Source organism: Cygnus olor, chromosome 1 (genome assembly GCF_009769625.2).
Source record: "Cygnus olor isolate bCygOlo1 chromosome 1, bCygOlo1.pri.v2, whole genome shotgun sequence".
Taxonomy (NCBI): domain Eukaryota; kingdom Metazoa; phylum Chordata; class Aves; order Anseriformes; family Anatidae; genus Cygnus; species Cygnus olor.
The window spans coordinates 165,146,601-165,171,680 of NC_049169.1; the positions used below are offsets into that span (position 1 = coordinate 165,146,601).

At 37.5% G+C, this 25,080-nt stretch overlaps 1 protein-coding gene across 36 annotated transcripts in view; it reads right to left on the reverse strand.

Annotated features, from left to right (window-relative positions):
* Positions 1-25,080, reverse strand: part of LMO7 (LIM domain 7) — a 130,329-nt gene that overhangs the window by 78,560 nt on the left and 26,689 nt on the right. For 35 of the 36 annotated variants that reach the window (XM_040540154.1, XM_040540144.1, XM_040540108.1 and 32 more), the window contains exons 2-3: positions 17,568-17,638; positions 13,929-13,998 (exon numbers count right to left, since the gene is read on the reverse strand). In XM_040540154.1, the coding sequence (XP_040396088.1) occupies positions 13,929-13,998; positions 17,568-17,638 (141 nt within the window). Of the gene's footprint in view, positions 1-5,695; positions 5,719-13,928; positions 13,999-17,567; positions 17,639-25,080 lie in introns of those variants that run through there. The other variant, XM_040539984.1, reaches the window with a different exon arrangement.

Here is a 25,080-nt window from a genome sequence, read left to right on the forward strand (position 1 = left end):
ACAATGCAAGAACACAAAGTGAAAGGGAATGAAGAGAGGTCTCCATATAAGGATTGGAAACCATCTTATTTCGGCTATACATGCAATGCAAGATCACACTAAATTCAGCTTGCATATATGAGTTGCAATTTAATTAAAAAATAAATCCCTCATTATCATGATTATCTGGGTGAGGCAGGAATATTAATTTAAAGAAGCGTGTAAATACATTTGCTTTCTTTAGGGTGCAGTCATGTTGTGTGGTAAGCCTGTCATCTCCTTAGTTAACTGTTTCTCTGAAGCTCTACACATGCACTAAAACACAGTGAGATCTTGCATGCATACAAGTTATGGCACATCTTTTGATTCAGTTGGCACCTGGGAGAAAAACACTTTAATTAACATGGTGTTTTTCTGTTTTTCCAGGCTGGATAGGCCAATAAACAAAAGCAGTCCTCCATGTTGTCTCCTACTCTTGCGCAAAATACCTACCACTTCACTTATAGCTCTTACTTATTTTGCCATTCAAGTTTTTATTGTTGTTGGGGTTAGATCTTAGGTTTTTGTTTTGTATTTTTTTCTTTGCGGAGGGTGATGGGGAAGGAAGGGAACAGAATTTCATACCAGCACCCCATGCTCTCAGTACCATGGAACAGATTTGCACTGAAATGTTACAGCATCATCCAGACTGTGGTTTGGTGCCAGAAGTTGTTTTCAATTTCCAGGTTCCCAAATAGGAGAAAGACAAAAAAAGAAAAGAAATAAACACCACCCAGTACCTACAGAGCCTAGCAACAAAACTTTTGACATTTTAGGAGGAAAGATATTTTTTTTGGCTAACAACTTCTGAAGAATCATCTGAATAGCCCATGTTTAGCAGATATGTTTCTTAGTATTATGTTTATGGAAACATTTGGAGTAATCTTGAAACCTTATGCTATATCTCCTTCATGAGAAAGCCTTCTTGACATCTGCATTCCCTCAAGAAAGGGCATTTTTTAATGACAAAAAGAGGGTGGGTTTTGGTTTGTTTTGAAGGTATCAAACAATTTTCATATACACAGCATCATGCTAGCCACTAAAGCTGGCTCAAATCAGTACAATAAAGGATTTAGAGCTGTGTTTTGCAACAGCATCACAACACAGCTACATGTTGTTTATGTTCAGAGGTGGGGTAAAGGAAGAAACCTGCAAAAGGATCTCGTTCAACGAGTTAGGTGACCTGCTCTTCCTCGGAGCTATGTTTCGATTATTAGCACTTGTTGTGGGTGTGGGGGGTGGTAACATGGGTGAGGGGGGAAAGCAGAGAATGGGGTTGAACCTTGTGGTCTGACCACAGGCCTGGGAGCAAGGAACAGCAATTACCACCTTGACCTTGCACGGCAGACTGCCGATTGCCTGCCACATGTTCATCCCATCTACAAAATGCAACGGCCCGAGCTCTTACAGCTCTTGCTATTTCTGCAGAACGCTCATAATGGGTTCAGTCTTGAACTGGAAGTAGGAGGAGTGGGTGGAATAACTAAACTATTTCTTTTTCCCTTTTTGGTCCCAAAGTTAAAAAAAATCCTGCAAGCCTAATTAATCTTAAAATGACCTCAGGGCTTCTGTTCTGTAAATTATCCCACCTATAGCAGAATGCATGGAGCACTACATTGGCCAAAGATCTGAAACAGTGCTAATTGCTTTGCCACTCCCCTCTGTGTGCCCTCTGCTGTTTTTCCATATAATGTAGAATAATAAAATTGTGAATACTATTGTGATCCTTGACAGACAAGTCTTCCCTACTGCTTAGCTCTGTGCATGATTAGAGATACAAGGAACAAACTCTCCAAAGATTCAAAGACTCGTTTCCAGTTTTTCCCTCAAAACCCTTGTGCTCATGCTACCAGAACGCTGGCATGAACTGTCTATTCCAAGCATCAATAATTTCAAATCATAATCAAGAAGTATAATATTTCTCTTTGCTGTTGCAGTTCACTCACCTACAGCTGTTGCAGTAGGTCTTAGCAGAGTTTAACTTTTATGGAAACCTCCTTCTGAAACAGCCTTAGAAAATAAACACTTTGGTTTCAGACAAAAAGGCCCATCCATCCCAAAATCTCTGACTCTAAATGTGATGATAGCAGCTGGTTATGGACACACATAAAATATGAGGTGTGCAATGAAAGACCTTCCCCCAGCTTCATTTCTCAGCCCCAGCACTCCCTATCACTGTGGGCAACAGCCAGCAGAAGACCTACTCTACCCAGTTCACCACAATGTCTGCAACCTCTTGCAGCCCTGAGCTCCACGCGTTATTTCCAACAGTAGCAATTCATGTTGTTGTTGTTTAACCTTAATCTCAACAACAAAAAAAACACGCATTTTCTTTTTAGAGGTAGGACTTCCACGTTCATAGTGTTCTACATGCTTGACACAGGAAGGGACCAACTGGCCTCAAGGACTTGAAGTCCCTTCCAGGCCTACCCCATCTCTATCATGTTGCAGTGTAAACTTCACTAAGGCAATATAGCAACAGTATATACTCCAAATGAATACTTCAGTGATAAGAGGAATTGACAAGTCATAAAGGGCAGGTGTGTTTCAGGGATGTCACTATTACCAAATAAGGTAAACTGGAGAGGCGAAGGGCAAAAGTACAACACCTGGACACCCTGGGCAGACAGACATTTCCAGTCAGGAGAGCTCCGTGCAGTTCTCGGCTTAATCCCATTTTGGGCAATACAAAGGGAATTTAACTCACTCAGTAACAGGCACGTTGACTGTAAAGCAAATATAGGCTCAAAAAGTTGGTATGGGATAGCATCCCAGGCTATTTCCGTGTTTAGACAAGCCTTAACTTTCTCACCACTTACACACATTCCAATCAAAGTCAAATAAATAAATAAGTGATGTACTTTTCACTCTGAACAACTTATAAAAAGCAACAGACTTTACAAGCAAAGTGTGTAGAAACACTCTAATGCCAATTTATCCCACTATACAGAGTTGCGATGACAGTAATCCTCTTAAAGGTGAAACTCCCCTGAAGCCTAATGACTAATAAAATAAGAATTCTTGTTCTCGAAACATTGAAAGTTTTGGCAGAGCTTGCTTTTCCTTTTTGCCCCTCCCCCACATTTGTTTTTTTTAATATACATGTTTTTCTGTTTTTGTTCATACCGGTTAACCATTTGATATAGATGAAATTCAGCCCCACTGGTTGTCCAGAGGACTTGAAATAGAGCAAATTCCTCAGATCCTCAGTTCACATGGTTCCTGATTTTCAACTGTGATTTAGTACTCGGTCTTAAAAGAATTTGGAAGCTCCCTTTAACTTTTCCTTCTTCAGCAGCCGCAGACAGACATCTTTTGTTTCCCAAGAGGAGCAGCATCCTACCACCTTTTTTGTTTGTTTTGTTTATGAAACCAAACCTGCGCGTTAGGTGTTGGCACAGTGTTTACTAGCTTTTACGCACATTACCAGAGGGTGATTCAGCACAGGCACATGGGTGCAGAGGTGTTCAGACAGGCGTTGAGAGATGTGGTATGAAGTATGTGTACCAAACAGAACAGTGAGTAACACAGATATACAGCTCCAGCACTGATACCACAAAAAAAAAAAACAACTATCACTGCTGCAATTAACATCTAGTTTCTTTGGAAATTGACATGTGGTGTTTAGAATTCAGAGCAACAAAAATCTGACAAGACAGAGAGAAAAACACTGTAGCGTTTGCCCTATGAAGATTCAACACTGAAATATACTGTCTACCGCAAGAAGTCTCAAACCTGCATTTCTTTGGCAAAGGTAGAAGAATCAGATTATAAATGTCACCAGTTTAATTTAAGGTGTGTACCTTTTCTACATGATTAAGATTTCTTTCTAGTTTGGAAGAAATGTTTCTCTACAAGCACAGAAACAGTCATCAGATATTTGAGAAAATAAAAATAGCACGCAAGTGACAGAGTATACAGAGAGCATACCACAGACTACAGCTGATTGAGTTGAGAAATGGAAATTTTTTGCAGTTTATTTGACAACCATATTTATGTATTTTGTTAGGTGCTGGCAAGTTGAAGGAAAAACGGTCATACTTGTTTGGAGCTTTAGTTTAGAGCTGAAGGAGGGACAAAAATTTTCCCCATTAGAAAATTCCTGAAGCCAGTAATATTATTTTACTGTTTTAAAATTGTTAACTAACTAATTAGCATTTTGACATCTCTTCCTAGTAACTCAATGGACACATCAGTTTGGAACATACAGTCTCATTTAAAACCTCCCAAAATACGATCTCGAATTCACAGAGGTGAACCAATATGCACAGCCCCTACCACCCCTTGATAAGATTTCAGGGCTAGCAGTTGAACTACCATTTCTTGGGGCGTGTGCTTTGGGGTCTTCAACCAAATAATTTCTCACCATTTACGTCTTTCTGGATACATTTCACTTCATCTTCACCTCCCAAAACTCTGCCAGTTTATTACAGCAGCGGGGTTTCGTTCTGCCTGATAGAAGTCTTGAGCAGCTACTAAAAATGTCACAAAGAGTTTGCATCAACCTTCCCTTTTTCCACACCCTACATTTCAAAGTGTTTAGGCAGCAACAGAAAACAATTAAAGGAAATTCATAGCTAAGGCTGAAACATACCATATGTTTTCAAGCAGAAGGGCACAAAACATCAGTAAACCACTGCAGTGATTACATACTCCCACTATCAGCCATTGAAAAACTATAGAACAATATCATCCCCAACTATTAATAACCATACTTCCTTTCTAGTATACAGCCCTCTTTTCTTAATTGTCTAACAAGGGTATTTTCATACAAACCATATTTCTCTTTCCCATAAGACAGCAGAAAGAATACAAGAAAGGATTTATAGTTCTATGTACATTCCCGCATTGTTCCTGACATTTAATTTATAGTTTTAAGTTCTCTATACTCACTGCAAACATGTTTTGTTTTGTTGTATAGTTTATGAGAGAATTGAAAAATCAAAAAATTTCATCCCTGTCCTGACCTTCCTAGTTGATTTCAGGAAGGCCATTGAAACTCCTCTGCCCATGCTCCGCATGCTTGAGGTGTAGAATTGAAACAATGGTAAGTACCCTCTCATGAAGTATTTTGAGACGTAACATTTCAAAAGCTTTTTAAATACAAAGGTAAAAATTTCCTTAAATACTTAAGCAATAGTGATCAGGTTTTAAAAAAAATCAGTCAGTTTATAAATTGTCAGCATTTTCATTCCAGTGTGTGTTTTCCATTATTCTCCAAATTTGAGGTAATCTGTTTATGAATTTGAAGTAAAAGTAACTAAAGTGTCTGATTTTTACATTGGAAATACACATGCTAATTTCCAATTGCATTTTATCATAGTGCTGAAAAAATTTCACTAAAATTCCTTAAGTAAAAAAATGCAACACACTGTTTGATGGTTATATTTGAAATACCATCCCTCTGTCACTTCACAGCTGACAAGATATTTTCTTAGACTAATATAAATTCTTTTACGTCCAGGAAGCTTGTTTGAGCACTTCAGCTGGACCACTGATCAAAGAAAAAAAAGTCTCCCCTCCCATGTAATTGTACTTGTCAGAACAAAACTAGATACTTAAGGTGTATCCCAGTCACCTATTTGGTAACAGTCACGTAGAAGCCCTCACCTAGTTCAAGCTTTTTAAAAGTCTGGAGATGTTATTGCACTTACTGGTAACAATGCCATAAACATACCACATTAAAACACTCTTCAATATTCGATAAACTGTGTAATTTGCCAGAGCAGACAGGTTTCAAGCTAGGCATAAAGCTGAAATATACGAAGGAGAGAAGGGGAAAAAAAAGGCCTCGAGAACTTTGCCTCAAATTTTTTAAGGCATAGTAAAATATGATTGCTTAGAATTACACTGTCCTTCCTTGCAATTAACATTTCTTTATTTAAAATATCTTGCCTCCCACAGGAAAAAGGAAAATAACAGTTTTGAGAAGTATTTTGTTACCTGCAGCATGAAAGGGATGTTGAGAGATAGATTACTACTATAAAGGGGAAACTGATAATTTCTGTCATCTGAAGTGTTACTAAGTCCGCCTAAAAATTTGCAGGGTGCCTTATGAAGGAAAGCAGATGTGATGGGAGGTGGATGAACAGCACAAGTTCCATCAAACCAAATTCACTTTCTCCCCATTCCTCTCAACTTTTAAACACATTGAAGTATGGACAGAAGTCACAAGAAACAAGAAATTGTTACGGTAAAACTCCATTCATGTAAGCAAAGATTGCACCAAGTAGATAGAAGTCTCTTAAACACTCATCTTTTGAATTCTCCAACAACTTGCTGTGCATATTCATCTGAAAAGTAGGTGGTTAAGCCTTCTGCCTTTTGTTTTCACATTAAAATTATATTTTTTTTCTGAAAAAGGTTTGTATCATCTTGTGCCTTGCCTTACAAAAAGGCAACATCAGACTAATCAGCTTGCAGGTGAAGCACATCATATAGTACTTGTGCAACTTCATTCTTTGCGAAAGTGCTGTGTACACACACAACCTCTACCTCCGAATTTACAGTCCAAAGAGGAATCGAACTCACAAGACAGATCAGCCATGAGGGAGAGGCAGTGCAATGGAGGCAGGACTTGAGGCAGAGCTTGTGGCCACATTAGCTACGATACACCCTGGTACTTGTCAGAAAGGTTTCCTAAACCTTCAGGAGAAAAAGCAACGTTCCGCATCACTCAGTATAATGTTCCCTCAGCACGTCCAACCCTCTTGTCAGTGCAAAAAGAAACAGACGAGCAAGCAGAGCAAGTCAAATGCTTATTAACTCATTAGTCAGCTCCCAACCAAAATTTACGAGGCTAACTATTTCTTATGAGAGATTTGGGATACTGTTAGCTGCTGCACTACCAGCAATTCTATCCAGGTTTGAGCCTTTATTTTTTTTTTTTGGTAGCAAGGCCAAATAAACAACAGTAGCTGTTATGCAACTTATTCCATATATTTGTGCATTTGCCTCTCCACATTTTCCATAAGGAATAGAATGAAGAAGAGGTTCCCATATATTTATTCTCTCATACCACACAAGCTAGTATTAATATTACTAATGTAGTCCATACTATTAAACTTCTGATTTGCAAATTGACTAAGATACTAAAAAAGCTGAAATAACTTTTTTTTTTTTTAAGAAAAAGCAAAATGCAAGGAGACAAACCACAGACCTGTGTAAAGGCTATACTAAAAAACAAGGAATTGAGAAGTAGGAGAAAATGAATACAGTCAAGATTTTCAGCACGAAGGAATGACTTCAAAATAATTGAAAGTAGAGTTGCTTTTAAAATTCTCTGTAAGAACATACTGATATATTGCCATCATTTTTTAAATTTTTCTAAGTGGAAAACATAACTAATTTGAGTTTATATAATCTAGAGAGCCAAATCCCCAAAAAAAACACACAAAATGAAAATGAAGATTGTTTCAGTGTTGTGTGGATTTTATCTCAAAAAAAATTGTTTTAAGATGTCCTACAGCAGAGTGAAAAATCTTTTCTGCTTGACATTCCCGTTCTCCTCCAACAAGGAAAAAAACTGTGTCAAGAAAACATTCCCACAGAAAATTTTGGCCAGCTATACCTGATGACAACTGATAAGGAAGTACCAGGGCGTCTCCAAGGTTTGCAAAGCATTAGGCACAAAGGCTCAGAAAAATATTTTTTAGTGGCAGCATTTTTTATCTTCTCCACCCTTGTCTTTATCTCCCTTTTATTTTGGTATAATTTAATTTTCTTTCATATTTCTCCCTTCTTCCCTTTATTACTCCCTACTTTACTGGTTTAGGAGTTATATGTTGATGATCTCCATAACAAGGTGGCTCTCCCTCTCTTTTTCAGGTGGCTGTTTTGGTGCAAGTGGAATTAATTCCTTCTGATATATAAAATAAATACACTAAATAACATAGTGCTGTTATATTAGATTGTATTAAAGGAGAGATGGAATGATGTTTGAGTAGCACTTGTCAGAAGGGCATGTTGGGCCTGGGTGAACTAGGAACTTAAGTGTTTGAAAAATACTACTTGGAAAACTAGCAAGACACTCTTCACCTTAAAGCAACCCCAGTTGCACAGTAGAACAACAAAAAAATCCCACTCTACAGTTTTTCAGATGCACATGTTTAAACCTGGGACTACCTGGTTCAAACCTGCCTACTGATGAGCAGTTTTCTTATATAAAAGGGAAACAAAATTCATGAAGATGATGTTCAGTGCTCATGTTCATCCAGCTCTCATCCAGAGAGTTAGTGAGCAACATCTCTGCTCATTTGAAATGAGGAGTGAGCTTTAAAAAAAAGTGCTGATGGCATTTCATCTACAATTCTGAAAAAAAAGTAGCTCTCTACTCTGCCCTGTGGTTTGACCACAGCCTTCATGCCTCTGATGTGATGATACTCTTCCTGACCACAGGGCAGAGCAAAGCATTGCACTTCCACCTTATTAATGCTAGTTGTGAGGAAAGACAGATGGTCTTAAGAGCCCAGGTCAGGACACTGCAAGGCAGGATTCCCATTAGCTACCTTTTTTTTTTTTTTTCCAAAGGAGGTACTGACTTTTTCTTCACCACCAGGTCTCATATGGAAGCTTACATTTATTAAAAACTTTGCATTGCTACAGACCATACAGCTGTTTCTCCTGAGCAATGAGCAAAACAAATTATTCTGACAGGTACGTCAAGGTTGCCTTATGCTACACAGAACTCATTCATCGTCTCACTGTCTCATGATTTCTGACTTCCACCCCAGTTCAATCTCTTTGTGTTCAGCCAACTAAGCTGGAAATTTGAGGTTTCTCGGGAACAAACGCACTACAACGAGAGATGCATCTCAAAACACTCAACAGAACCCTGTTGGAAAACGTGTTGCCAGGCCAAAGTCCTCTCCCTGGTGTGATTATATGCAAACCATCTCACATGTTGAGATTCAAGCTGAAAAGTAGGAAACACATACTTATTGAGAAACTTTTTTTGGGGGGAGGGGGATGGGTGTGTTCCACAAAGCATTCATTATATTTTTCCCTGAGAACTCCAAACAAAATCAGCTTGCAACTTTTTATTTAGTAACATCCTGAAGCTGCAAGATTCAAGGTTTCCCTCTCTTTTTCTTCCTGTCTATTTCAATACTAAAGGGAGAGAATCATTAAAAAAAAGAAAAAGAAAGAAATACCATACATCAAGAAAAACAATGTTCTTGTTGTTAGGAGTAAAAAGTTGTGGGGTTTGTTTTGTTTTTAAGAAAAAACTTCACCTTGGATAAAAGGAAAGTGAAAAGGTCTTTGGGGATTACTTTTTCACCTTCATCAGAAACTTTGGAGTAACACTAGGCTAGGGAAACAGCAAAAGGAATGAAGCATCAAACCATGTTGAAATGGTCATTTAATGTACAACGTTTGAAAGAAAGGAGGGAACAGAAGCCAGGATTGCTCTTTAGTGCAAGGCAGTTTTTCAGAAGGTGAGGTGAATTGTCTGCTATCCACATTTCAAGTGCAGTTGCATCATGTTGATAGATAGAACAAGGCATAAAATTTATAGTTCTTTGTCTAGATATAAGTTGTGCTGTTCTAAAATCAATATAAGCAGTGTTTTCTCCATAACAGGAGCTAAGCAGGGGGAATAAGATCAACCCAGCAAGATCTTTCAATGTGAGAATTTTCTTTGAATCACATTTCCCTGATGTAAGCCTATTTGATACAAGTGTGGACCACAAAGAGTGTCATTTTTTTTTTTCCTTAAAGGCTGACTGCACTTTCATTGCCTTGCAAAATGAAACCCCATCTTCCACAATTCTCTGACCTTTTCCTTACCCTTTCTCTGTCCCCTAGAAACACCAAAGAGCTTAAAGAGCTTCATGAACTGCTACTCTGTACTGGTTTGCTGCTGTACTAGAGAAAAAATATGGATTGCTCTTTGCACTGTGTGTTTTATACAATTGGAAAGATAAGCAGAAACCAGTTCTTCATTCTCCAGAAGATATTTCAAGTGCAAAGTTTTCAATAAATAACGTTCTCTCAGCATAGATTCAGTGGTGTTAACTGCCTTCACCGTCCCTTGAAAGGTAATTAAAGCAAGCAAACAGCCATGTCCAAGCAAACTCCCTTCAGGAATCCTGCAAGCACATCACCCTCTGTGTGCTGTTAAAAATCAACCTGCAGCAAGTCACAACCTCCTGCAGCTACCACTGGAATTAGTCCTTTGTACCCTGAAGGCTGCACGTGTCATTGCTCAGGAACCTCCTCGAGAGCTATGCTGACATTATGTTGGTCACTCATGGTTGATTTTTGTTGGTCACTCATTGTTGACCAGCAATGACAAGAGAGCCCAGGATGGCTGCAGCGGCATCTGTTACTGCCACTGCAGCTCTGCAGCAGCAATAAGGTTGCACACCAACTCAGCTGGGCAAGCTGACATTGATTGATCTAGGACTAATCAAACGTGTACACTGCTCTGTGAGTCATAGAATATCCTGAGTTGGAAGGGACCCACAAGGATCTAGGATGTGCTGCTGCAGGAGCAGGTGTTCCCAGCAGTCACGTCCTGCTAATTGCCATTGGAATAAGAGTTTCACTTCAGGGCTGGGCTAGCCTGAGCACCTCTTGTCACCATCAAAAAGTTCTGCCCTCTGTCTCCTACTCCCACCACTTGCCTGCAACTTGTTTAGTCTTGGTCTCTTCCCTCAGTGTATCAGTTCAGTTTTCCAAACAAAAATTAAAAAAAAAAAAGAAGACAGCTAAGATGACTGATAGATCTCACCCAAGCAGCAGGATACACATGCCTCTGAAATGGAGCAGCAGCACTTCAGTAACAGCTTAATGAAATTTTAAGTTTGCCCAGTACCAATTCAGCATTTTTGATAACTGAATGCTAAGTTTAATTTCAGCATTTAATCAAGACGCATATTTATCCATTCCATCATGATTATACCCAAACCACTGAGATCCAAACCCAAAATTGCTAGGCAGCAGTGTACTCAAATTAGAGATGAAAGTTAAAGCCCATTTTCAGTTGTCTAAAATGAACTTGAAATTTAGGTGATTCTGCTAATATAAAGCTGCTATTATATTTTTTAAATATTAATGTATCACAAAAGCAAGTGACAATTTAATAACACATTCACTTCATTAAAAACAAAAACACCAAAAAACAGTTCAGTTTTCCACCTCAATACAAAAAGCATAGTGCACAATATTCCATAGAAACCAGACTCTTACTATTCATATAGGCTTTCACTTCCTATTTTACTCAATAAGTTTGTTTTCAAAATAACCATGAAGTCAAAGAAACAATATAATGAAATCCTTCTGGAGATTCAACCAAAGACACCTGTTGAACATTGTATTTCAGCACTGCTCAGAACACTGCCAAGTATTTGAAGTGAACATAACTTTTCAGAGGGAAGAGGAGGAAAAATACCACACTAATATGGCAGTCAAATACATTAACTTGAAAATATATATACATCTTTTAAAGCTTTTCTTTTCTGCAGACTGCCATTCTGTCAAAAAATAAATAAATGGTATTTTTCTCCCTTTTAGCTAAAAAAAGAGGACAGAAATGGATTCTAGATGCCCAAAGATTAATAAATATTTAGGAAATGGACTTGAGTCCTTAATCATGATGAGTCCAGAGGACCATGAAGAAGGTGTTGAAAGAACAGGATCAAAAGATCAAGAGACTCAAATTCAAGTTGGGGGATCTGTTTATCTGTTAGAAATAAATCCTCTCTCTTGAAGTTAAAGTTTACACCTGCTTAACAAAAAGAAAAAAGTCCCCCTACCAACAGTATTAGTAAATCTCAAAGGCTTGGTGGGGAGCAATTAACATAAGACCAAAAGACACTGAATGCAGCAGAAGTGAGAGCTGTAGAAGTGGATATGAAGCCATGGAAAACACAGCTTAGAAGCAGATTTGTGGGAGAAGCAAGTAACAACAATTAAAGTATTTCTAGAGCATGGCAAGCAAGCCTACCAGCTAATTCCTAGCAAGCACTGTAAACTTTCTTTTTCTACTGACAAATTCTCTGCTTTTATTTCAAGTACAGAAGTATAGATGGAAAGGATCCCTGTCAACTAAATCTTGTGGTTCATCAGCCATGGTATCCTGAGCCTGTCAGGTACCAATGCTTGTGTTTCTGTAAGTGCAGAAAACAATATTTTTTTTAGTGAGTTTTACATGCAGTGATGACAGTGGGACTCTCCTAAGCTTGAACACATTCCTCTCAAGTATGGAAAAATAAGTCTCCCCTCCTTCCCGTTATTGCCACAATAATCACAATCTTCTGAAATTGAAGTATTTCTGTAAAATCTTTTCCACAGGTTAACATAAAACATCAGCTGTCTCAATGACTATCTTTAACCGGTATTTTAACACCACCACCATCAGTGGATGGTCCTGGTTTATGAGATTCATTCACCCTTCCTCTGCTTTCTTTTATTTTTGAAGACTTGTAGGAACTAGAAACAACTTGAAGGAACAATAACGCACCACAACTAAGACAAACTACACACCTAATGAATACTCCAAATTCTTGTATCTGAAAACAAAATAATAATAATACTTGTAAAAATGAAAACATTGCATTTTATCATTCAAGAAAGACAATACTTAGTCACCACAAAAATGAAATCTATCCTATGTTTATCTGGTTTGGATTAATGGCTACTTTAGAGACCCTTTAGGCAATCAAACTACTGATAGAATAACCTCACTGTCTTCCCCAGAATGATTTTGGTTTAATTTGAATTCTTTTTTTGGATGCCTCATAGGGGAAGAATGTGCAGCATTCATTATTCACAAACCTAATACCCAGAGCTTTTCTGGGACAAAGGCAGCTAACGCTTTGTACATTCATTTGATGTGGAAATACACTTTCTGAGCTTGTGCAATGATATATGGCAAGTTAACCCAATCTTATGACTTCCAGCCAAGTTAAATACACTTTAAAACTCTTTCTCCGAAGAGTTGCATAGCTGACCAACAAAAGCAGATGTATTAAAGGGATGAGCAAACAAAATAAGTTATAGAGAAATATTGTATTCTACTTCTATTAAGAATTCAGGTAACTTTCTCTAATGTCGAAATTGCACGTTTACCATGAGGTGGGATATGCTTTATTGTCCCTGTTCACCTTGGGTCTTTAAAAGAGTTTAAACAGTTCTGGTCACAGAACTGCCTAAGAGGCATAGATACTCTGGCAACAGGAATAACTAACAAGGCTCTTTCTTTAGGAAAAAAAAAAAGATGAAAACTCTGAATTTGTTTATTCTCAAAAGCTTTTCTGTTGTCAAAGGGCTAAAAAAATTAGCCTACAGTCTCTGACCAGAAAGTTTGCCAAATAGCAAACGGGAAGTCTAAGATTTCCCATGTAAGTGATTCCATCATTATTTTTTCCCTTCTTTAGATGACGTGATTTACAGCCAAAACATCGGCAAATCCCTCAGCTGAAGCATGAAGAGAGATTTCTGAATCAGAGTTATTTTAATGCAACATAGGCTTTACTCTGGGTGGGGAGAAGCAGCTTCTAAAAATACTCAGATTACAAAGAACATTTCTGCCCATTCCCTAATAGAGGAAATTAGGAAGCGGTTTGTGAAGAGAATATAGGATGGTGGCCTTTGAATAAAGAAAGGTAAAGTTGTATATATTTGCACACAGGAGCCACCAGTGCTGATACGCGGATGATGCAGCTTCATGTGGTGACAAACTGATTAAAGATACAGATCCATATCACAGCACAGGTAATATTTGCATTCTACATCAAAGTATATATGGCAAAATCTTAAAAGTGGAAATAGAGCTAACCTTCTACACACTTGGAAGGTTTTTGTTATGAGACTGTGTAAGACCAACAGGCAAGAGCACACATCAAAAACAATGAAACAGAACTTGTAATCATACCACAGATACTAGAATTGCTGTCACTACTTACCAAGCCAGCTATTGGAGTTGACAGACGATTGATCTTCTTAACAATGCCAGGTTTGATCTTGTTAATCAAACTGAAAATAAATCATATGATTTTGTTACATAACTCTAAGCATAAATATCACTGCTTATTAAGAACTACTTTGCATATATTCCTCACTTACATTACGTGAGTCACATAAATTTGAACCCATTAACAGCCTTCCCTGTCCAATTTTTAAAGTCATTTTTTTTCAGCTGATTTCCAAAAAGCAACAATAAGAGATCACAGAAGCAAGAATGGGACAAGTCACAAAAATAAAGATGCTGAGAATGGCAAAGTGAGAAAAAATAAATAAAAAATAAATGCCTAGATAGGTGCAAGAAAAAGATTTGTGTTTCTGCTATATCAGTGGTGACGTTAATCAGACTCAAATTTCCCATTTAAAGATTTTCTTCTGATAAGAGTTCAGACACAGAAGATATGAAAAATGTACCAAAACACTAATTTTCAGTGATCAGTGTAAAAGCTCTGATATTCCTTTATAGGAATAAATGCGTAGAAAGTCACAGTTTTCATATGCTACCAATACCAGTATGATGTGTGCAACAATCACTTTTGGTGCATATGATTTACACACACAATTTGTTTTCTTCCCAGTCTTGACCAGAGGAGATTGCATCTCATAATATCACTCATGCTTTATATAGAATTCATAAACTGAGAAGATAGGACAGATTAAAGCATCCCTGCTGAATGCCCAAGCCCAAATGAGCATCTTGTCATGCAGTGAGGATTTGAACATCGTTTATTAGGAAATAATCCTGCAGAGGATTCCTTGCACCTTTATTCCCAGGTTATCAGTCATGGAGATACCATGGGAGTTTAAAACTATTTGTGGGAAAAGGGATTTTTTGCTCAAGTAGGAAATATATTTAGAAAATAAACAAAAAGAACAGTTTATGTATACATAAGCGTATACATAAATGAAATGGAAGAAAGATTTAAGTGACTGCAGAAGAAACATAGGCAACAGGTCCTGAGATTTTTCAGCTGCATTATTTACTGAAAATACATTTGATGACTTTTCCACAAAAATAGTGATCTTTTGAGGTGAAATTCATATATATATATATACACACACACACACACTACTTAAATCTTCCAAATGCATGTTTTTTATTTGCTTTATTTTACTTAGGAACATAAGGTAGCATGAAATATGGAGAACTTTCATGTCTTTCTTCCTCTAATGTATTTAGTAAAAAAGATTTATAAAGATATTTGTAAAAAGATATAGTATAGCATCAAAGGATTTATCAGTCAGCTACTGATCAGTCACTTACCATTACACACACTTGGTCATCAAGTGGGTCAATCAAGCCAACTGGGCTACCCTTGGAGTATAAGGTGAAAGCATAGGTCTGGTCTGCTGTAGTTTGTCAAATATTCATCTCCAGAAATAATGTGTATGTGGACATTAAACTAGTCAGTGCATGCGGGAACCAAGGCAACAACAATGCTGCATCTAATTTGTCTCCACTATTTTAAAATCTGGTGTTCTGTCTACTTCAGTGAAAACTGGACATAGGAAGATGTTTCACACTTTGCTGTTCTCTATTTCCACTGAATTTCTATGGTAATCATTTATCCCTTGACTTCAAGTATGTCAAATTTAAAAATTATGATATGGGAGGACAGCTATATGATTGAGTGCAGCATAATTAGATGTCTTTACCTTTAAAAAAAATGTTGCATGCCTCCTAAGGCAAGTTGCTCATCTGAAGAGATTATAGAATGTTTTTCTTGCATGTAACTATTAATTACAGATAAATTTAACTGATTTACATTTGGCAGATGGAAGCTTATATTCTTTTGCCAAAGATGTGTCAACAATGAAGATATCAGACAGTTAGAATATATCAGTTCATTACCAATTCTTGAAGACACTACTGAAAAGTTACAGCTGAATACAATACACACACCCCAATAAGTACATACCTAAAGAAATAACTTAAAGTATAAGCTATTCTGTTACCAGATTCAGTCTACTACACATTTGATTACACAAGTAACAAAAATACCGTGTCCATCCCTAAAACATCATTTAATCTTAAAAATATATTGCCTCCTTCACATCACAAAGTTAACTGCAGAAGCAACTAGCAAGATAGTCTGAAAGGTGATGTGCCCAAAGGAGAAAAAAAATAGAACAAACAGGAAATGCAATAACATTAACAGAAGGAAAGATGCAGAAATGTTGCATTTTTTTCATTTACTTTGGTTATTTGTGATATACGCTAAAAATAATAACTCAGAACTGTACCCTTATAAATATTTTCTGGAAGTTGGCTTGGTTGAACTGATCTAAGAGTCTCTGAGATTCAAAGTATTTTTTAAGCATCACATGCAGACCTCTAATAGGATTTCTCTATACTGACAGTCTAATTACATTTACACCTTCTTTTCCTTAAACCATAAGGAGTTAGCACTGCTTCCAGTCCTGGAAACCTATCCTAGTAAGTACAGATGAAAATTACAGACATGTTGAAGTGACCTGATGAGTGGATGTTTTATACCTCTGACTCAGTCTACCAGCGAAACCAGACAAGTTCCATTACTGCTAAGTCTATGACATATAAATAGAAAGAAGCTTTTTTTTTTTTTTTTTTTTGAGAAAACACTCTAGAAAAAGTTGAGGTCAGAGTACTGTTTGTTGTTGAAAGCGATAACTAATTCAGTCTAGAAGATACTGAAACCTGGGCTGCACATGCACATACAAGAAAACATATTTCAACCTGGTCTGGTGTGAAGTGTCCATGCCCATGGCAGGGGGCTGGAACTGGATGGTCTTTAAAAGGTTCCTTCCAACCCAAACCACTGTTTTTTTTTTTTTTTTAATGTATATGTATGTACATGACACTAATATCCAACCCATTTACTTTTATCATTCTAAAGTACTTTTTTTTTTAAATTAAAAACAAACAAAAACAACAGCTTATAAAATATGTCAAGTAACATCCAATAGATTTTATGGTATTGAGGTACTTGGATATAATTATAAGATGGCAAAATAACCCCTCTCATATTTTATGCTGAAGAGCAATACTGGTAAGTAATAGACACATGAAATCAGAGGCCTGCATGCTATTTTTAATTTACAATTTCATAACCTTCACTTCTGAAATTAAGTACTTTTTAAAAGAAATGTTCTATGGGTGTCAAGTTCTCTGTGAGGAATAACTCTCTTTCAGGATTTAGAGAACAGCTAGCACATGGAGTTTACAACAATTTCTTGTGGAGAAGCAGGGAAACCACCACCACCGGGCTGACAAGTAACTGAGTATCTTGATCACAGCCATGCATAAGCTGAAGAGCAAGTCCAGTGATGCCACAAGCATTACAGCCAAAATAATTAATCAACAAGCCAGAGGATTAGCACAATGTTCCAGCTAAGACACAAGGAAGTGTGTTGGACAACACATGGAATGTGTAGATCTAGAAAGCAGATATTTGCCATGGGAAGGAAGAACAGCTTTCAAACAATATATATTTTTATATGCTTACTTCACAATATTTTTGTTACTTAAAAAATTCCAACAGGCCAAGAAGGGAAGAGGCCAGCTAACTGAAGCATTTTAGCGTAGGTAAGTCAATACTCACTCGCACAACAGGACTCCATTTTCTAGAGCTGCTCGAAAGTCTTTGGTTTCAAAGCTTTTCCCAGTAACTGTCTATAAAAATAATAATTAAGAGTTAATTTGACACATGCATACAAAATCAGGACTAGCAAGAACATCTGAGAACAGTTCAACACATAGTTCATATTCTCTTTTTTTTTTTTAAATATTAAACTTTTAAAAAGTCTTTTTAAAAACAGTTCTTTGTGCCTCAAAAGAAGTCAGATTCAACATCTTCAAACAGTTTCCGCTATTGCAACACAATCTTCAGCTAAGTTCTGTGGTAATACTTATTGTTGTATTCTAAAGCAATACCAGCTATACCGAAAAGCATAAATTAAATTTGAAACAGAAGTGCTAAGAAAGAGTCTTTTATCTCCTACTTCATTTTACAGCTTGTACACTCATGATATCCGGCATGAAATATTTTTTTTTTCCCCCTGCCACTTGCACCTAAGGCAGTGTGACTAAGGAACCACTCTGGCATGTCTTTGTTACCACATGCACATCAATTCCCATTAGCTGGCAAGTGGTAAGACTATACTAGTGGGGCTACTTTATATATATGGGGTGAAAAGCAGTGAACAAGAACACAAGAACAATGTCTTACAAAGGACTTAAGATACCTGATGCCAGAAACATTGCCTACAGGTTTGCAGCAAAGCTCTTTTCCACAAAAGAAATTTGCTTCTGGCATTACCCCACTCCATCTCAAAAGAGACCATCAACGCAGTACCCTTCTCAAGCCTGAACTCATTGAGATTCTTCTTACTAGATTCCCCCTCTGCACAAGTCCGTTGAAGTGAACAAGCAACCGATTTCTTATCAACACTCAGATTAGTAACACACACACAAATCAGGAAGGACACAAAATTTCCAGAATGGCCCAAAAGCATTTTATCTCAGTTGAGTACAGGAATCAAATGCTAAGAAAGGCATTTATTTTTGCTTAGCTCAGAGGTCTCCAGGTCAGTCACAAGCTTATTACAAGCCTTCTTCTGAGGATCCTGACCATCTCCATCACTGAGCAGGACTTCAGGCACACAATTAAAAGTGCTGTGGCATCTGTGTGCATCCAGACCAAAGTTACTGGTTACCACAGTAATTAAAGAAATTAGTGTTGGAACAAACGAACAGTGCTTGGTAAAAGAGCAAAGGAGAGGACACAGCTCTTTAAGGAGCTGCTAAATTATCACCATTTCATTTTTCCTTAAATTGCTAAAGGAATGCATGCTACCACTAGAAAACCTAGAATTAAGCAGTTAGTTTTTACATACGGTATTTTTTAATTTCAAAAACTTGAACTTCAATCCCTCTATTGAGAACAAAACTAGATGTTACAAAAATAATCTAATGAGTTTAAGTTCTTTTCTAGGACTCCAATCAATTCTTAGAGTCAAAAAGTTATTCTCATTTTAGAGTTTTCTCAGACATCTGTGGAACTGCACAGTATAATTTTTTTTTATTTTATTTTTTTTTAAACACTCTTAAGTCACACAAGCAATAGACAGTGGGATGTTTCTTTCACCTAAGGTAGCTGACCAGAGTTTGGCCCATTCCAAAACTGCAATGACATGTATCGGCAAATAACCATTATGCTGAAATTCCTTGCAAAATTACAACTGCATGTAACTACGGAGGTCAGTCCTAAGAAATTATTCTCAAGAAGCCAAGGAAGATGTGTCACTGAAGACACATTAAACTTCAGCATAGCTCCTCCACAGGAGTGTCACACTGCAATGCATAATCACATTTTCATAGCACGTTTTCATTTCCTAAAGTTATTTCTAAGCAATTTAAAAAACAAAACAGAACAACAACAAAAACTTATCCAAAACAAGGTGTGGAATATTTTTGACTGTTACAAAGTTTTAAGATGGATCAACTCAGATAAGTCAAGGCCATCCTTGAACCACAGGAGTCCAACTTCAGCACAAGATTGTAGACGCTAGTGTTAGCCTTACAGACCTCTTAAAATTACATTAAGATTAGAGGATATTACACTGAAAGCCTTTTGGCTAAGTTATTTGTGCAGCCACTGTGGCAATCAACATTGATTTGGTATACAGGACGGAGCTGTCAGACTGATCTTGCAACTAGCAGATTTTGGAGACTACCTGGTTTGTTGACGTTAAAATAAAAGCATCAGTACTGCCAAGTTCAGCTTTATTAATATTGACTTTTAAAGATTAACTAATAATTAAGTAGTTAAGAGGTATTCTCAAGGAACAATTTAATACTGATGGCTTGAAACTGAAACATTTTCCAAGTTGCGCAATACCTTGAATTTGTTGATGTCAGAAAAAAGTAGTACTCTGTTTTAAACTCAGGTTTCATAGAGAGAACATTTCTTGCAAGGGACTTTTATCCAGCTTATACCCACTGCAAGGCATCAAACACAACTGTAATATTGTAGTCTACGTAGGAAAAAGATACCATTAAAAAATTGAAAACCATTGACCAGCTCAGATGTCCCCAAATTTTAAGGGCTTAAGTAAGACAAAGTGAATCGCACCCGAGATACTACCTCTTCAAAGAATGTCTATAATTTGTGAGTCATTGTTTATTCATTAAAACTGCTTATACTGGGTGTGGTATTCTTATGTAATAGACATAATTGATTTTGAATAATTTTTCAACCACTTAGGCCATGTGATCCACCAAACAATAAAAGAAACATCTCCCAAAAGCAATTTTTATCCATGTCTGAACATAATCTGTCTTTTTTTCTCTCCTTCCTTCAGCTGAATGCATTTTGCTTCCTTCTGTTTTGAAGGAAAGAAGGCAATGACATAATTAAAGACTATATCATAAATCACATTTAATTGCTGCAGTAAAACAGTTTGATTTCAATTTTGTAGGAAAGCGTCCCCTAATACTTTGGTAACTTGCAATTGCTAGGTCTATGCAATTTACTTCAAACAGCATGTAAATCAAGACTTTACACACACACACATGCAGAGGGCTAATTTAACTTCAGGTTAGCTATGATTTATTTAGGAAGCAAATCAAGAAGAAGTAAAGATAAACCATTCAAAAGATGTCATGACATCAAAATCATGAAGGAATGAACAAAAAACACATAGCACAAAAGAATACACTAATTATATGTCTCAGTACCAGAATTAACACCGAGTACATTTCAGCTTGTCCTACTAAATGCCAAATATAGCTGATCATAACGGGCCTTTTTTTGCCTTAAAAGCCATTAAGAATGGCAAGATCTTGCAGTGTTAAGAAATCATGCTAATGGAGTTCACATCAAATTGCTTCCATGATTTACACCTATTCGAATGGCTTCCCAGGACAGGCAGCCGTCCTGTAGGACTATAGAAGTTTTCATGAGGATTGGCTTCCTATATATACATATAGGCCACATGTACCTCACATAAATGCAAAGTACCAGCAGATTTCTCACCTTAATTTTGCTGTGGTGAAAATACTACAAGCTAGACTCTCCCCATCAAGTGCAAAACCAACACCACATACCTAGGCATGCTGGTTAATTGATTCTCCACCACAAACCTCTTAGCTGCTAAAACCCAAAAGAGAGGCATTCTTCATGCCCAAACCACCGCCTGAACAAAGCCTTACAGCAGAAGACCCCACCAGCCATCTAGTCTGCTCTGCAGTCCACGTTGCCAGTCCTGCTCTCTTGGTCTCATGTTCAAAGGTCCTCTAATACAGCCCCATTTAGACCACACAACCTCAAGCCAAGCAAGGACCCCACAGACTGATCCGTGAGAAATGTTAATTGCATCAGTGTGAAGCATGCAACTCCCTGATGTAGATCTGTAGGTTAGGGATGGAAGATTCAAGATAAATACCAAACCATTTGTGAAAGAAATAGCCTTAATACTGGATTGCACACGGATCCCACTGGGCAAGAAGTTAATCAGACAGTGACCTCAAAGACACTAAATTGATTTATGAACTTCAGGTCCCAAGCTTAGCCTGCAGCAATAAAAGCCAAGTTTACCATCATGCTGTAGATATGATTGCTAATGTTCTGTAAAGTGGGGCACTGATACAAATCTGATATTGTGGTACAGTCCCTACTGCAATATTTCAGCTATGTGTGCCAGTTTCCCTGGGTTCTGTCACACTGCCTGCCTCCACAGAGCTGGGTCTGTGCCAAAAACTAAAGAACGGAGAGATCACCTCACATATGCGTCAATGTCTGAATTATTACCTTGCTAACGGCCTTTTCTTTTTTCAGTTACCAAAAAAAGTGGATCAGGTTCCAGGGCGAGTGGCTCCATCATTGCATAATCCTAGCATTACATATCTCAGTTTACAGCACTCATTTAGCTCTAACCACCCCTATCCAATATATCACTCCCAAACTGTATTGTTACTGTGTACAGTAAGATGCACAAGGAGATAAACAGACTACACCCACAGCCAACAAGCAAGGATTCAGAAAACTCCCAGTGCTCTGGCATCTGTATTTTTTTGGCAGGACCTGGAAGTAAATTCATTGCACATTTTATACCACATCTCGAGTCCATTTCATTTTACCTACAGTTGTCAGTAACATGTTACACGTCAGCCTGACCGATTTTGCCTTTTAGGGTCTGTCAGGAAGGAAGAGGCCTATAGCACAAAACTAGTAGGTTTTTATTTATTTGTTCATTTGTTTTTTCCCCTCTCTTGCAGGAACTGGTGGTTCTTCTAGATGGTGACAATAAGCACCAACTTTGTGGAGAACTTCAGATGCATTCACCCAAAGTACTGCAAAAAGGTCCTGCCCCACCTTTCACAACTATTTATAACCCTTCTTAAGTATGCAGGAGATGAACTTTTGTCCTTGATCAGTAGCTGTGAACAAAAATACTACCCTAATCCCTTGAAGCAAGGAGCTTGTAGTGGTCATCCTTTGCAGACTTTCTGTCCAGTTTTCTCCTCCATTTCTTCTTCCTCTCTGAATTTAAGTCTAACATCACCACAGTTCGCTGCAGTAGTCAATTTATTTTGTTCAAAACCTTCCAAAGGGAAGATGATAGGAACCATATTTGGGGGGTTGCATACACAACCTTGAACAGAGAAGTGGCTAAATTAGACTAATGACCATCTGGGTAGAAAGCCTCTGTCTTTGCAGCAAACAGCCAGACCAGAGAGGTTACTAGCTTTCTCAAGGCCAAGCACTGGAGAAGAGCAGCTTGTTTCTGAAGCAAGCAGGACCTACCTCCTTGAAATTTTAGGCCCTGGGAAGAGTAGGCATTTATATCTTCCACCCATAATAGAATTCTGCTGGCATTTCATTCCTGGTAGCAGGAGAGATGCCTGGTTCAAAGCAGCCCAGGAAAGCATGCTGCTATCTTCCTTTCCTATAACAATTTAGTTGATGGCCCAAACTCCTGAGAGGCTAACAAGTGCTCAAGAATCTGGTACCCACAGAGGCTTTCCTTGTAACTGCCCAGCAATGAACCTACGACACTGCCAACCCTAACAACTTCATATGAGTGAAGAGCAATGTCTGGATTTCTACAAAAGGAAGCTCCTCCTCTTTAATTCTTCACAATTCATTACTAAAACCCATGATGGGCTTGACTGCACTGAAGAAAACAGACAGGATATCTGGAAATAACAGCAAGAGTAAGAAGGATGAAACTGATTAATATTTTTGCCATTGATCATCTACACTGGTGCATGTGAATGCTCCCCTTTGTATTTGTAAGGCTTCTGTTTTTTTCAGCTGGAATAATTCCTGCGCTATTGCTTAATGCAGAGATGTATTGTCCTGCTTAACCCCATACCCCAAATCCCTAGACATAATTTTGGTTTAGAGGATGTGGAAATCTTTCAATCTTCAGCCAAAAATGCCTTTGATAACAAATCAAACAGACATTTATGAAAGGAAAAGACTGATTGTTGAAGAAGTCTTACTGCAATTTTCTATCATCATCATAATGATGGGGTCTTATTGTGGTATGCCTGCTGAAAGAGTCATGCCAAGACTCTTGAAATAACACGTAACTTTTTTTTATTACATACAAAAGATGAAGAAAAGCAATGGATAAGGGGAAAGCAAGGAGATGCGTGTTTACTGGTATTGTAGGTATGAGAAGTACAGATCTCTTCACATCAGCTGCTTACACGCTGGTTTTTTATATGCTTTTTCATTTCTTCTGCCAAATTCTGAGGAATGGAAATGAAGTCTTTATTCCAGTATTTAAGGGAATCCCTGACTTAGGGGAACAATACTGCAGAAAGAGCAAGGATATTTTCCATAAACATTTGAGATCAAGCAACTCAGTAAAGCTTCCCACCCCCAACCCTCCCAAACAAGATCATCCCAGAAGTGACAGCAAGACGAATAAGCTTACTGTTGTTTATATTGATGACTGTACTGACAGGTGTCAAACTAAGAAAAACAACATACATTTTGTTTGTGTGATAAAAAATTCTCACTGTATAGGCAGATTGGCAGCATAAAGTAAACGGATGTAGGTGTTCCAGTAGGACAAAGCTTGCAAATGTGAACTGAAACTAGAATGACTATCAATCTCTGGAAAAAAAATCCAGTCACTGAGATTAATATAACATCATAATATCCAAATAAATCAGATGTGCCTATAAATTCTGCAAACAGTTTAAATGTACACCATTTCTTAAGTCACCACCCTAATTTATGCATCTGGACTTCAACTTGAACCACAATTCTTTACAATTGCCTGTAGTGACAGGACTAGGGGCAATGGTTTTATATTGAAAGAGAGTGGATTTAGATTAGATATCAGGAAGAAATTCTTGACTCAGAGGGTGGTGAGTAAGGCAATGGAACAGGTTGCCCAGAGAGGCTGAATTATATACATACAAAAAAAAGTTTTTCTGAAAGTTCTCTTTTCAAAGTAATTCACATCATAATGCTGATGCCCTAGACTTCAGTTTTTTTTTGTTTTTGTTTTTTTTTGTCATAGAAAAAAAGAAAGGTGAACTTACCCAGGGAACAAAGTCTATGAAGGAATAGTTTCTAGAAAAGTCATCTACTGAGTTAACAAGAGAAGAAGGGAGCAAAAATTCCATTTTCACTGGTTAGATATCTTTTAATGATCATATTTCATAATGTACATGCTCTCATGCTAGCCAAATTTTGAGCTCACCTATTGTAAAAGTCATTTCATATGTCGCTTCTTAATCTTTTCTTGTGTTTTTTTTTTTTCCCTTTAACATCTACCTCTTCTTCACAGCATTCATTGTTACCTGACCTAAAGTTGTTCACTTCTCCAAGCTAGGGAATAAGTGATCAAAAGATAAATGAATCCATGAATAGCTGAGTCTCAGCTGGGCTTCTATATAGTGTCAACCTGGGTAACACAAGACAGAGACATTGCCCTGGGTAGAAAAATCAATGTGTTCTGAACAACTCCTTAGGAGGCTGAAATAAAAAGGCTAGAAAAATATCAGCAACAAAACAGCTTAGAAAACAGTACAACAGCATGCACAACGTATGAACAGAAGGTTTTGTAGGGCTACTCAAGCAGCCCTGAAAT